This window comes from Oncorhynchus clarkii, chromosome 1 (assembly GCF_045791955.1).
Source record: "Oncorhynchus clarkii lewisi isolate Uvic-CL-2024 chromosome 1, UVic_Ocla_1.0, whole genome shotgun sequence".
Lineage (NCBI taxonomy): Eukaryota > Metazoa > Chordata > Actinopteri > Salmoniformes > Salmonidae > Oncorhynchus > Oncorhynchus clarkii.
In genome coordinates this window covers 24,490,014-24,504,169 of record NC_092147.1, presented here as the reverse complement: position 1 = coordinate 24,504,169, position 14,156 = coordinate 24,490,014, and the positions used below count along the sequence as shown (strand labels likewise).

Below are 14,156 nucleotides of genomic sequence, written 5' to 3'. Positions count from 1 at the left end.
CGATGGCGGTTATGATATCGTTTAGCACCTTGAGCGTGGCTGAGGTGCACCTGTGACAGGTTAAAGGAAATATTCATAGCCTGTTATACATTAAAAAGTATTAGTAAGTTTATAGTATGTGAGGATCGTAAAACATCTAAGGTTAAAAAGTTGCATTGAGAAAACAATACCATATCACTCTCGTGATTATTTCTCCCCTGTTTTCAGGGGCGTAACATTTTTGGAGGCTCCGCTGAGATTGCTGCTCAGATGTCCAGTTTCCACATCCTGGTCGCTGAATTCCGAGCCAGCTAAATCTCCACATAACAACTCAGGCAGGCTGCAGTGAGGAAAGTGTTGCTGTTCGAGGGAAGCTGGAAGTTAGTGGTTAAGTACGTGTCAACTGAGGCCATTGATCGACCATCAGAGACAGTAAGGACCATCTAATTCAGAGTCATCTCCTGCACAGTAAAAGTTCCTCCTGTTCTGTCAACATGACAAGCGCCTTGGAAGAACTACAGGAAGAGGTAGTAGGAGAATTGCACACCCTGACTAAAGACAAATTACTAGAGATATGTGATTTCCTTGACATATCAGGCGAACAGAGAAGAGATGTTCAAAACAAATCATTAATGACTCACATTATGATGTTCCTTGAAAGAGAGGAAGTTGCAGAGTTAGAAGATGGTGGCATGTCGGAATTGTTGCTACTTAAAGACGAAATGACAGAGATGATCAGTGGCATAGATAACAAAACAGGGCAAACTGACCATGATATTGAACCAGCCGGAACACATCACAGAATAGAGGAACTGAGAACTGTAACCCCACAACAAGGGGTGGGAACTGAGCAGATTACTGCAGCCAAAGCCAGTGATCAGATCTCTGCGTCAGCCCCAACCCCATGCCAATCTTCAGGGGAGCGTGCCGCTCTCACCAAATGCACAGCCCAGCTCATACTGGCGCAAAGAGTTTAAAATTTCTGGTCAGATAGGTGAACCGGGCCAGAAAGAAAAACTGATTTTTTCCAGCCTTGCCCATCAGATCGAAAATGGACTTAACAGAGGCTATTCTGAGGTAGAAATAGTAGACGCAGTAGTCAGGGCTATTTCTCCAGGCTCACAGCTACGCAGCTACTTGGAAGGTAAACCCCAACATCCCACACTTAGATGTATCCTGCGTTCCCACTTCCAAGAGAAGAGTGCAACAGAGCTTTACAAACAGCTAGCTTCAGAAGCACAGCATAGCAAGGAGACCCCTCAAAGCTTCCTGATGCGCGTTTTAGATTTGAGGCAAAAAGTACTGTTTGCATCCCAGGAGTCAGAATCAGGGCTTAAGTATGAGCCTGCTCTAGTCCAGAGCATGTGTTTACACACAGTCCTTACGGGTCTCCAGAGTGACAGTATCAGGATAGACATGCAGCCTCTCCTGCTAGAGAGCGAAACATCAGATGAGGTTTTGTTAGAGAAGCTTAACATTGCTTGTGCTAATGAGATAGAAAGACGAAACAAAAAGCGGTTTAATGCCCCACAGCCTGCTACAACTGTAAGTGTAGTTCAGTTAGAAGATGCGCCATCTGCAAAGTGTCCTGTGAAGGAAGCCAAAGCTAAGATACCCGCAGAACTGTTAACAGAGTTAGCTGAACTTAAAACAGGTGTAGCTTCTCTACAAGGTCTCAGTGCAGAGATTGCTCAGATTAAGGAGACATTACAGCAGCCTATGTTTCAGTCACCGCCTTGTGCCTATGCCCCACCCCCAGTTAGGAGGCCAGATAGGGACCCCCAGCCACCTGTTTCCCAGCAACAGTATTACAGCAACTACAGTCGGTCCCAAGCACCTGACCCTGCGCAGCATCAATATACACCTAACCGGTATACCAACCACTCTGCTCAAGCTCCAAGGAGGTGTTTTGTCTGCCCGCAGGCCAGAACAGATGCACGCTGCACACACTGCTTCCGATGTGGGAGTGGAGAACATTTTCAAGCTGGATGTAAAATCCGGGGAGCCAGACCATCAAGGGAGGCCCCTTTAAACGGAAACGGGTTACCGCTGAGGGACGAGTGTTAACCGTAGCTACCAAAAAGTCCCAGAAATGTGCAAATTGTGCCAGAGAAGATTCATTTGAGAACCTGAAACAATGTTCATCATGTAAAGAGACACTGTACTGTTCCAAAGTATGTCAAAACCAACATTGGACTAAACATAAGGAAAAATGCACTCACCTGAAAATTGACTCTACCAGTGAAAGGTTTTCCTGCACAGAGGAAAATGCCCACTCCATACCATCCCTAGCTCAAGGTTGCCACCCCCGTAAGGTCACCTCGCTAGTCGGCAGACAGTGCCTTATTGAGTGTCACCTGAATCGCCACCACCTCCAAGCTCTATGGGACACAGGATCTCAGGTATCGGTCATTGATGAACGATGGAAAGAGGAATCCTCAAAAACGCAAGGCTGAGAGATGTTTCAGAAATCCTGGACTCACCTGATGATCTAAGGTTGACGGCAGCAAATGGCACTGAAATGCCGTACCTGGGATGGATTGAAACAACTTTTCGGCTAGCCTCTGAAACTGACCAAACAAAGGAACTGATCATCCCGGTGCTGGTAATGAAAGGCTGTCACCTATCTCAGTTTCAATGTTATCGAGCACATCCTGACAATGACCGAAAAGACTAAACGATACAGTACAGTAAAAACAGCTTTCCCAAGCCTCAAAAGAAACAAGGTGAGAGCTTTTATACAGGCTGTTAGCGCAGAACAGACAGATGAATATGCAGTGAAAACCAAGAAAGAGAAGGTTGCTGTACCAAAACACAGTAGCATTCAGATTGAGTGCCGTGTAGCTTCCCAGCCTTTCAAAGATGACATGACAATGCTTTTCCAGCCAGACTTGAACCCGCAGTGGCCAGACGACCTTGAGTTCTTTGACACACTAGTCAGAGTCAGGAAAGGTGTTTTTCCAGTTATCCTGCTTGATGTCTCTAACCCCACTGACCACGACATTGCCCTGCTAGGACGCACAATAATCGGTACAGTACAAACCATTATGACTGTGTTACCTGCCCAAGTCTTTGAAAAAACTGTCACCCCAGCCACAGTGAATCACACCAGCGTTCGAACCCCATGTACTGCTACTGAACAGTGGGATCCACCAGTAGGTTTAACTCACCTAACCGAAGAGCAGAGAGAGGTTGTTAGGCAAATGCTTAGAGAAGAGTGTCACTCCTTCTCTAGGTCAGACAATGACATTGGCTGCATTGAACGATTGAAAATGACTATTTCTCTAAAGGACTCTGAACCAGTAAAGCGCACATACATGTCAGTGCCCAGGCCACTGTATCAGGAGATGAAGGGTTACCTTTATGACCTCATAGTCCAGGGCTGGGTTAGGAAGTCAAACTCTTCATATTCTTCACCTGTCGTGTGCATTCGTAAGAAGGACGGGACCCTCCGGTTGTGTATAGATTACAGAGATCTGAACAGAAAGTTACATCCTGACCGCCAGCCCATCCCTCGTGTCCAAGACATCATGGACAGTTTAGGTGGTAATTCCTGGTTCTCCCTCTTAGATCAGGGAAAAGCGTATCACCAGGGGTTCATCTCTGAAGAAAGCAGACCACTGACAGCATTTGTGACACCGTGGGGACTCTGAGTGGATACGTATGCCATTCGGCCTCATGAACGCTCCTGCAGCTTTTCAGCGGTGTATGGAGGAGTGTTTGGAAGGGCTCCGGGATAACATCTGCATTCCTTATCTGGACGACACGCTAGTTTTCAGTAAAACATTCGACAGCCATGTGAATGATGTGCGAAAAGTTTTGCAGCGTCTCAGAGAGTATGGCATTAAACTCAAACCAAGTAAGTGTGATCTCTTTAAACCCCAGGTCCGTTATTTGGGCAGAATAGTGTCTGCAGAGGGCAGCCGAATTGACCCAGCCGATTTCGAAGCAGTAAGAGCATTGAAAGAAATCAGACCAGAGACTGTGGGCCAGCTCAGAAAGATGCTTTGTTTACTCACTTACTACAGACAGTACATCAAATACTTTTCTAGGAGTGCCAGCTGCCTGTATGACCTCCTGAAAGCAGATTCAGAGAAAATACCTGACCACCCACGGAAAACAAAAACAAAGAAAGTAAGCCATGTGGTGCCCTCAAACAAGCCAATCCTGTGGACTGACCAGCATCAACAGGCACTGGAACAGCTGATTGAGTGTTTGCTTCACCCACCAGTTTTAGGTTTCCCTGATTTCACTCAGCCATTTGTTGTACACACTGATGCGTCACACCAAGGCTTGGGAGGAGTTCTTTATCAAAAGCAAGAGGGGAAGCTTAGGGTCATTTGCTTATGGCTCTCGAACCTTAACAGCAGCGGAGAAGAACTATCACTACCACTCGAGCAAGCTAGAATTTCTAGCTCTAAAATGGGCAATCACTGATAAGTTCCATGATTATTTGTACTATGCTCCGACCTTCACTGTATACACCGATAACAACCCGCTCTGCTACATTCTGTCTACTGCAAAACTGAACGCAACCACTTCCAGGTGGGTTGCAGACTTGGCTGATTTCCACTTTACAATAAAGTACAGGCCAGGCAGAGAGAACGGTGATGCAGATGCTTTGTCAAGGATGCCACTCGATGTAGAGTCACTGATGAGAGAATGTTCTGAGGAGCTTCCACCAGACACCATTGCCGCCGCGATACAAGCAGTTGAGTTACAGAAAGAGGCTGTTGTACCTTGGTCATTTTCAGCTGCATCGATGTCAGTATTAGCTGAAGGTGAGACAACCACTGCAACAACCAGCTCGAACCCAAAAGATGGGATAAGAGAAGCACAAGAATCTGATCCGGTCATCCGTCCTGTGCTCAATTTCAAACTGTCTGGTTCCAAACCGCCAGTTAAAGAGCAAAAGAAATTCAGTCCAAAGACAAAATGCCTATTCAGAGAATGGGACAAATTGACAGTAGACAGTGATGGCATTCTGTACAGAATCACTACAGCCCGCAAGCAGTTAGTTCTACCAGAGCAGTACAAAGGTAAAGTGATGGAAGAGTTGCACAATAACATGGGACACCAAGGTACTGACCGCACTGTATCACTAGTACGTGACCGCTTCTTCTGGCCATATATGCAATCTGACATCGAGCACTATGTGACTAAAACTTGTAGCTGTGTCAAGCAGAAAAAGCCAGCCCATGAAACAAGAGCTCCTCTGACAAACATTGTGACAACACAGCCATTTGAACTGGTATGTATAGACTTCCTTCATCTCGACAGATGCAAATATGAGTACATCCTCGTGGTTGTTGATCATTTTACACGTTTCACTCAAGCCTACGCCACCACATCAAAGTCAGGTAAAGCTGCTGCAAATCTCAACCTCAATGACTTTGCCCTGAAGTTTGTGTTCCCGTCCCACATCCACCATGACCAAGGGGGAGAATTTGAAAATCAGTTGTTCCATCAGTTAAAGAAACTCAGTGGCATGGCGGGGTCCAAGACAACACCCTATCACCCGATGGGAAACGGTCAGTCAAGCGGAACGCATGAACAGAACATTGTTGCAAATGTTAAAGACACTAACTGAGACACAAAAGTCAAATTGGAAGGAGTCTCTGAACAAACTGGTTTATGCCTATAACTGCACCCGTTGCGAAGTGACTGGCTATTCACCATTTTATCTTCTGTTTGGGAGATCACCCAGGCTTCCAGTTGATATGCTCTTTGGATTGTGCACAGAGGCAGGTTCCAGTAACCAGCGAGACTACGTGGAGAACTGGAAACGAGGGATGGAAGAAGCATATGCCATTGCAAATGAAAATGCTCAGAAAGCCGCTGAAAGAAGTAAGAAGTACTATGACACTAAAGTTAGGAGTTCAGTGCTACAGCCTGGCGAGCGAGTTCTGATTAAAAACCTGACACCAAGAGGAGGACCAGGAAAACTCCGTAACTATTGGGAGGATACAATTCACACAGTGGTGAGACAAATGGATTCAGACCTGCCGATTTATGAATTGAGACCAGAAAGGGGTAGGGGACGCTCCAGGGTCCTGCACAGAAACCTGCTCATGTCCTGTGACCACTTACCTTTTGAGACACAACCAGAAATGACCAAAGTGGACAAAAGTCAGAAAACGAGGAGACACCAGCCTGCATCACAGCCTCTATTTTCTGATGAAGACAGCGGGGATGAATATGACCTTCATCATGAGCCGCTACAGGTTCCCACATCTCCTACAGTACCTGAGGAGAGGAATGCTGAACCAGCGAGAGAGTGGGAACACAGGCCCCCAACAGTGAGACAGACAGTTGCAGTGCCAGTCCCTGATACGCTACCAGCACAGCCTCTTGTTGAAAAGCGGCTGGAGGAGACAACAACAGTTAAAGACCTGCCTGCTGAGGAGATGAACTTGCCTGCTGAAAATTTGCCTGATGATCGTCCACCAAGTGCCTTTCCTTCATTAACTGATGCTGCTGAACCTGAGGAACCAGCCTACCAGCTGCCACAAAGAGAGAGACACCCTCCAAGACGTATCACCTATGATCAGCTTGGTATCCTTTCCTGCTACAGTATCCAGCCACAGCCACAGTTGTTCCCTGTCTACCCTGCACCAGGACTGGTTCAATTGCTGCCACCACTACAGCAATGTTACTTTCAGCCACCTTACATGTATGGGCTTCAGCAAACATGATGTTTGACCATGGACTACTGTCTGATTTCACAGACTGTCAAAAGAGACAATTTGCAGACTATGCATATAGATAATTAAAATTGATGGACTGTTGATCAATAGTATGAGAAAATACTGCTTATGTTATATAGCTGGTCAACAGATATGGACTGTGAATATAACTTGTTAGTTATATTTGAACTGTGACCCTTGACCTCTGCTCAAGTACTACCTAACAGAAGAGGATTTTCTAGGTCCAGTGCATACGGACTGTTGAAGAAGACAATGTTGGTAATGTTGGGACAACATTTATTTTGTCGGGGAGAGTGTGACAGGTTAAAGGAAATGTTCATAGCCTGTTATACATTAAATGTATTAGTAAGTTTATAGTATGTGAGGATCGTAAAACATCTAAGGTTAAAAAGTTGCATTGAGAAAACAATACCATATCACTCTCGTGATTATTTCTCCCCTGTTTTCAGGGGCGTAACACACCCGTGACCAGATCGGACACCGGAAAGCACAGCGGAGAAGGTATGGTGTGATTCGAAATGGTCAGTGATCTGTTTTTTGACTTTATTGACTTTCAAAGACTTTAGAAAGGCATGGCAGCATGGTTATAGGTCTGTAACAGTTTGGGTCTAGAGTGTCACCCCCTTTGAAGAGGGGGATGACCGCGGCAGCTTTCCAGTCTTTGGGGATCTCGGACAATACGAAAGAGAGGTTGAACAGACTGGTAATAGGGGTTGCAACAATGGCAGCGGATAATTTTTGAAAGAGAGGGTCCAGATTGTCTAGCCCAGCTGATTTGTATGGGTCCAGGTTTTGCAGCTCTTTCAGAACATCTGCTATCTGGATTTAGGTGAAGGAGATGCTGGGGAGGCTTGGGCAAGTAGCTGCGGGGGGTGCCGGAGCAGTTGGCTGGGGTTGGGGTAGCCAGGAGAAAAGCATGGCCAGCTGTAAAGAAATGTTTATTGAAATTCTCGATTATCGTGGATTTATTGGTGGTGACAGTGTTTCCTAGCCTCAGTGCAGTGGGCAGCTGCGAGGAGGTGCTCTTATTCTCCATGGACTTTACGGTGTCCCAGAACTTTTTGGAGTTTGTGCTATATGATGCAAATTTCTGTGAAAAAGCTAGCCTTTGCTTTCCTGACTGACTGAGTGTATTGGTTCCTGACTTCCCTGAAAAGTTGCATATCGTGGGAACTATTCGATGCTAGTGCAATTAAGCAGTTAAAGTTAAACAATTTAAAGGCAATGGTACCAAGTACTAATTGAGTGTATGTAAACTTCTGACCACTGAGAATGTGATGAAAGAAATAAAATCTGAAATAAATAATTATTTCTACTGTTATTTTGACATTTCACATTCTTAAAATAAAGTGGTGATCCTAACTGACCTAAGACAGGGACTTTTTTACTAGGATTAAATGTCAGGAATTGTGAAAAACTGAGTTTAAATGTTTGGCAAGGGTGTATGTAAACATCTGACTTCAACTGTATCTGCATGGAACTGAGGACAGAACAAGAAGGATTGCTTCTGTTACTGTACTGAGCTGTCTCATAGTGTGGTTATTCTGTCCCGAGGACAAATGGCGCTGATTGTATTCAGACTACTGTGCTGTACTCAGACCCAAGGTCAAGTCAGAGCTCAATAATGTCTCTGTGGTCATGATATTGTAAAAAGGCCTTTTAATATAGAGGCTGTTACATCAATTATCCAAGTAATTATATTCAGGCTAATACTAATTATGATAATTTCCTCATTAGTTGTCATGTCCCTGGGGTGGTCAGTGCCCAAACTGCAGCGCTGGGTAGGAGTTTGACCTTCCCATGCTGTGATAACCTCATAGCATCATTGAGGAACTCCCTAGGGGATCAGCATTCCGCATCAATCCCCACAGGCCCCAGAGTTGTCCTATAGAGATACAGGTCTCTGGTTATAAAACTAGGGATGTTCCGTACTCGAGTACATTCTCGTTCTTTGTGAGAGTAAGTATGTTGTATGAATATGTGTAGGTCTGCAGCAGCAGCAGAGAGAGAGAGAGAGAGAGAGAGAGAGAGAGATTTGATTGACAGATCAGCTGTGTTCCATTAGAGAATGTGAGGCGAGACAGAAGTCTGGCAATAACTCAGATTCACAGTTCCTTTAGGACATACTGTATCTGCTTGCTCACTACTTCTACTTCCATCTCTCTTCATCTTATTATCCTGTCTGAGTGTTTTCTATTAGACTGTGTCTTGTCCTCCAATATTTCATTCAATCCACTGTGTTAGGCTACATCCCCAAAGCATAAAAACAAATGGTACAATGGAAACACAAAATACTCCCAGAGAGGGAGAGAGGTATAAATATACCAGTGTGTCATGTGTAGTATTTTCCTGTGCCATTCTGTCCAACCTGGACTCAGGGGTAGACGTAACATAGTCAACTAAGATCTGGAATACTCAAATTAGTATGATATGTTACATTAGGTATGGTATTAATTTGTGGATGTCCATCATCCATTTTGTATGATAAGTTACAAATTTCAATTCCTACAATTTGTTCTAAATTTGCAATATGTTGTGGCTAACTTCAGCTTGGTGGCTAACATTATCTAGGCTAGGGGTTAAGGTTAGAGTTGAGATTGAGTTATCAAATTGTATTGGTCATATACACATGGTTAGTAGATGTTATTGCGAGTGTAGCGAAATGCTTGTGCTTCTAGTTTTGGCAGTGCAATAATATCTAACAAGTAACCTAACAATTCCACAACAACTACCTAATACACACACATCTAAGTAAAGGGATGGAATAAGAATATATACATATAAATATATGGATGAGTGATGACCGAGCAGCATAGGCAAGAAGCAATAGATGGTATAAAAATACAGTACAGTATATACATATGGGATGAGTAATGCAAGATATGTAAACATTATGAAAGTGGCATTATTAAAGTGACTAGTGATCTATTTATTAAAGTGGCCAATGATTTCAAGTCTGTAATGGCTGTTTAATGGTCTGATGGCCTTGAGATAGAAGAAGCTATTTTTCAGTCTCTCGGTCCCTGCTTTGCTGCACCTGTACTGACCTCGCCTTCTGGATGGTAGCGGAGGTGAACAGGCAGTGGCTCGGGTGGTTGTTGTCTTTGATTATGTTTTTGGCCTTCCTGTGACAACCGGTGCTGTAGGTGTCCTGGAGGACAGGTAGTTTGCCTCCAGTGATGTGTTGTGCAGACCGCACCACCTTCTGGAGAGCCCTGCGGTTGTGGGCGATCCAGATGCTCTCAATTGTGCATCTGTAAAAGTTTGTGAGGGTTTTGGCGACAAGCCAAATTTCTTCAGCCTTCTGAGGTTGAACACGCGCTGTTATGCCTTCTTCGTCATATTGTCTGTGTGGGTGGCCCATTTCAGTTTGTCTGTGATGTGTACGCAGAGGAACTTAAAACTTTCCACCTTCTCCACTGCTGTCCTGTCAATGTGGATAGGGGGTTGCTCCCTCTGCTGTTTCCTCCTGAAGTCTACGATCACCTCCTTTGTTTTGTTGATGATGAGTGAGAGGTTGTTTTCCTGACACCATACTCAGAGTGCCCTCACCTCCTCCCTTAGGTTAAAGTGTTAAGGTTAGGGGAAGGGTTAGCTAACATGCTAAGTAGTTGCAAAGTAATTAAAAAGTTGCTAGTAGTTGCTAATTAGATAAAGTAGTTGCTAATTAGATAAAACAATTATATTTGTGTTAGTTAATCATACTACCGTCATCAAAATTTCATGAATTTTAACAACTTTTAAATGGACATTCTGTACGTCCATAATTTCAAAGCTCACTACATTGAATCACACAATTTAAAAGCCCATTTCATTGAGAATTTTACAAACTGGACTATATGTAGTAACTTACGATGAAGAGATGGTGATTGGGTCTAAATTGGTGTTTGGTAGTTTAAATGTAGTGTTTTTAACTGCCATTTCCCAAAAGTCAGACTCTTCCTACACCCCCCCAAAAAAATATCATGGTAAGAAGCATCTGCATTCCACACATTTTGTATGGTTATCCCTAGATGTATTCTCGAGACTTAAAACGTAGGTAATTGCTGATTTGTTGTGAAATTTCCATTTTAGATTACATTTTCTTCTGAAAAATTTGCAAAAAATGAATTTTACGTACCTTTCTTTAGTATTTTACAGATAGAAAGATAACAAAACATATGTATCCACAATATGCTATGTATACGTCCAGTCCTGGAGTCTTTTAACAAAATGAAACCAAAACATTTAGGTTGACTCCATCCAGATAAATGTATTTGTGTGATATGCAAATATGCAAATATTTTTGGCACGTATATTTGCACATTTTATTACCAGATTTCATGGGGAAATTATTCAAAAAAGTATTATCTGTGTCCACATTCAACTTGTAAACGTTGATTGTGATATGATTAAGAGAAAACAATTACCCTATTGGGGTGTGGTGTCTGGCCTTATGTCTTATGTAACCATACCAAACGTAACATCATACTAATTTGAGTGTCCCAGATTTTCATTTGCTATGTTACATCTAGTCTATGAGACCAGGCTATTTTGTCCCATTCCCTGAGACAGTGACAGGCAGCAATGCACTGAGCTCCCAGCACCTCACAGTCACAGTACGATCACTCCAACCCCAGGAGGATCCACTGCTTTTCTATGGCAAGCTGGTCTGCTAAGTTTGAGGCCAACCCTCTTTTTCGTTTCTCTTGAAATTGATTTTTGCAAGTGTTTGAAGTGTTTCCCCTCTTTGCAGATCCCACCACTGGGATTTTGTAGTGTGATTATAGCATTTTCCTCTCGCACAGATATAGTCTCATAGCTGTAATCTTACAGTATCCTAGAGTAAAAACATATATTTTGCATTTGTTAATATATATATTTGACATTTATTAATAAAAATACAGTATATATTACATTTGTGAATATAGACTGATTATCAGAATTACCATATCCTGATAATCCGTCTATATTCACAAAAGTGGACTCCCTATATAATTTTTTACCTTTGCTTAAGGCCATGTACTAAAAAGGCTGTGTGCTGGTGGTGGAGTGTTTGTGTGCTGGTGATGGAGTGTTTGTGTGCTGGTGATGGAGTGTTTGTGTGCTGGTGGTGGGGCTCATGATGGAGTGTTTGTATGCTGGTGGTGGAGTGTTTGTGTGCTGGTGATGGGGATGGTGGTGGAGTGTTGTATGATGGGGCTGGTGATGGAGTGTTTGTGTGCCGTTGATGGGGCTGGTGGTGGTGTTTGTGTGTTGGTGATGGGGCTGGTGGTGGAGCAGTTGTGTGCTGGTGGTGGAGTGTTTGTGTGCTGGTGGTGGAGTGTTTGTGTGCTGGTGGTGGAGTGTTTGGGTGGTGGGGCTGGTGGTGGAGTGTTTGTGTGCTGGTGGTGGAGTGTTTGTGTGGTGGGGTTGGTGATGGAGTGTTTGTGTGCTGGTGGTGGAGTGTTTGTGTGCTGGTGGTGGGGCTGGTGGTGAAGCTTTTGTGTGCTGTTTGAGTGTTTATGTGCTGGTGGTGGGGCTGGTGATGGAGTGTTTGTGTGCTGGTGGTGGGGCTGGTGATGGAGTGTTTGTGTGCTGATGGTGGAGCTGGTGATGGAGTGTTTGTGTGCTGGTGGTGGAGTGTTTGTGTGCTGGTGGTGGAATGTTTGTGTGCTGGTGGTGGAGTGTTTGGGTGGTGGGGCTGGTGGTGGAGTGTTTGTGTGCTGGTGGTGGAGTGTTTGTGTGGTGGGGTTGGTGATGGAGTGTTTGTGTGCTGGTGGTGGAGTGTTTGTGTGCTGGTGGTGGAGTGTCTGTGTGCTGGTGGTGGTGGTGGAGCTGGTGGTGGAGTGTTTGTGTGCCGGTGGTGGAGTGTTTGTGCGCTGGTGGTGGGGCTGGTGATGGAGTGTTTGTGTGCTGGTGGTGTAGTGTTTGTGTGCTGGTGGTGGGGCAGGTGGTGTAGTGTTTGTGTGGCGTAGTGTTTGTGTGCTAGTGGTGTAGTGTTTGTGTGCTGGTGGTGTAGTGTTTGTGTGCTGGTGGTGGAGTGTTTGTGTGCTGATGTCCATTTCCTGATAATCCGTCTATATTCACAAAAGTGGACTCTCTATATAATTTTTGTGTACTAAATGTACTAAAAAAGCTATTTATGTTCTTGCATAATATCCTACAGTGCATTATCTGCGTTGCATTGAATTAATATGATTGTCTTTAGTTTGTGTAAATCCGACTAGACTGAAATGTATTCCTGTGGTCAGTGGTACATAGTGTATACAGTCTGTCAGACAGGGTCTCTGCCACTGCAGCAGGTGACTAGTGGAGAGAGATACTCTCTGGTCTCAGCTGGAACTGCTGGTGGGGTGTTTGTGTGTTGGTGGTTGTCTAGTGGTGGAATGTTTGTGTGCTGCTGGTGGGGCTGGTGATGGAGTGTTTGTGTGCTAGTGGTGGGGCTGGTGATGGAGTGTTTGTGTGCTGGTGGTGGGGCTCATGATGGAGTGTTTTGTGTGCTGGTGATGGTGACTAGTGGAGAGAGATACTCTCTGGTCTCAGCTGGAACTGCTGGTGGGGTGTTTGTGAGCTGCTGGGGTGGGGTGTTTGTGGGGTGTTTGTGTGTTGGTGGTTGTCTAGTGGTGGAATGTTTGTGTGCTGCTGGTGGGGCTGGTGATGGAGTGTTTGTGTGCTAGTGGTGGGGCTGGTGATGGAGTGTTTGTGTGCTGGTGGTGGGGCTCATGATGGAGTGTTTTGTGTGCTGGTGATGGAGTGTTTGTGTGCTGGTGGTGGGGCTGGGGCTGGTTATGGAGTGTTTTGTGTGCTGGTGATGGAGTGTTTGTGTGCTGGTGGTGTGGCTGGTGGTGGAGTGTTTGTGTGCTGGTGGTGGGGCTGGTGGTGGAGTGTTTGTGTGCTGGTGGTGGGGCTGGTGGTGGAGTGTTTGTGTGCTGGTGGTGGGGCTGGTGGAGGAGTGTTTGTGTTCTGGTGCTGGGGATGGTGGTGGAGTGTTTGTGTGCTGGTGGTGGGGATGGTGGTGGAGTGTTTGTGTGTTGGTGGTGGGACTGGTGGTGGAGTGTTTGTGTGCTGGTGATAAGAATGAGAATGAGAGTAGGCCAACACAGAGCTCCTGTGGAACATAAACACATTCATGTGATGAGTGAATGAGGATTGTGACCCTCCAGAGATGGAGAGAGAGAGGGATTCAGGCTTCACACACTGCGCCATCTACGGAGAGATAGACATTCAATTCCTCTCCTTTTACAGTTTCTAGATGGTGACATATGAAGCTACAGTGTTTCAACAACCTTTTTTTTCTACATTTCCAGGCCATCATACTGGAAATCAAATCGATTACATACTATATACAGTACCGGTCAAAGGTTTGGACACACCTACTCATTCCAGGGTTTGTCTTTATTTTTAGTATTTTCTACATTGTAGAATAATTGTGAAGGCCTCAACATTTTGAAATAGCACATATGGAATCATGTAGTAACCAAAAAAGTGTCAAACTAATGAAAATATGTT

The 14,156-nt window shown here is 44.7% G+C and overlaps 1 protein-coding gene across 1 annotated transcript in view; it reads left to right on the top strand.

Moving 5' to 3' along the window:
- Positions 1 to 14,156, top strand: part of LOC139392705 (solute carrier family 66 member 2-like) — a 97,520-nt gene that overhangs the window by 35,223 nt on the left and 48,141 nt on the right. Inside the window, exon 4 of the mRNA XM_071140929.1 lies at positions 7,136 to 7,187. Coding sequence (XP_070997030.1) covers positions 7,136 to 7,154 — 19 coding nt within the window. The 3' untranslated portion in view covers positions 7,155 to 7,187. The remainder of the gene's footprint in view (positions 1 to 7,135; positions 7,188 to 14,156) is intronic.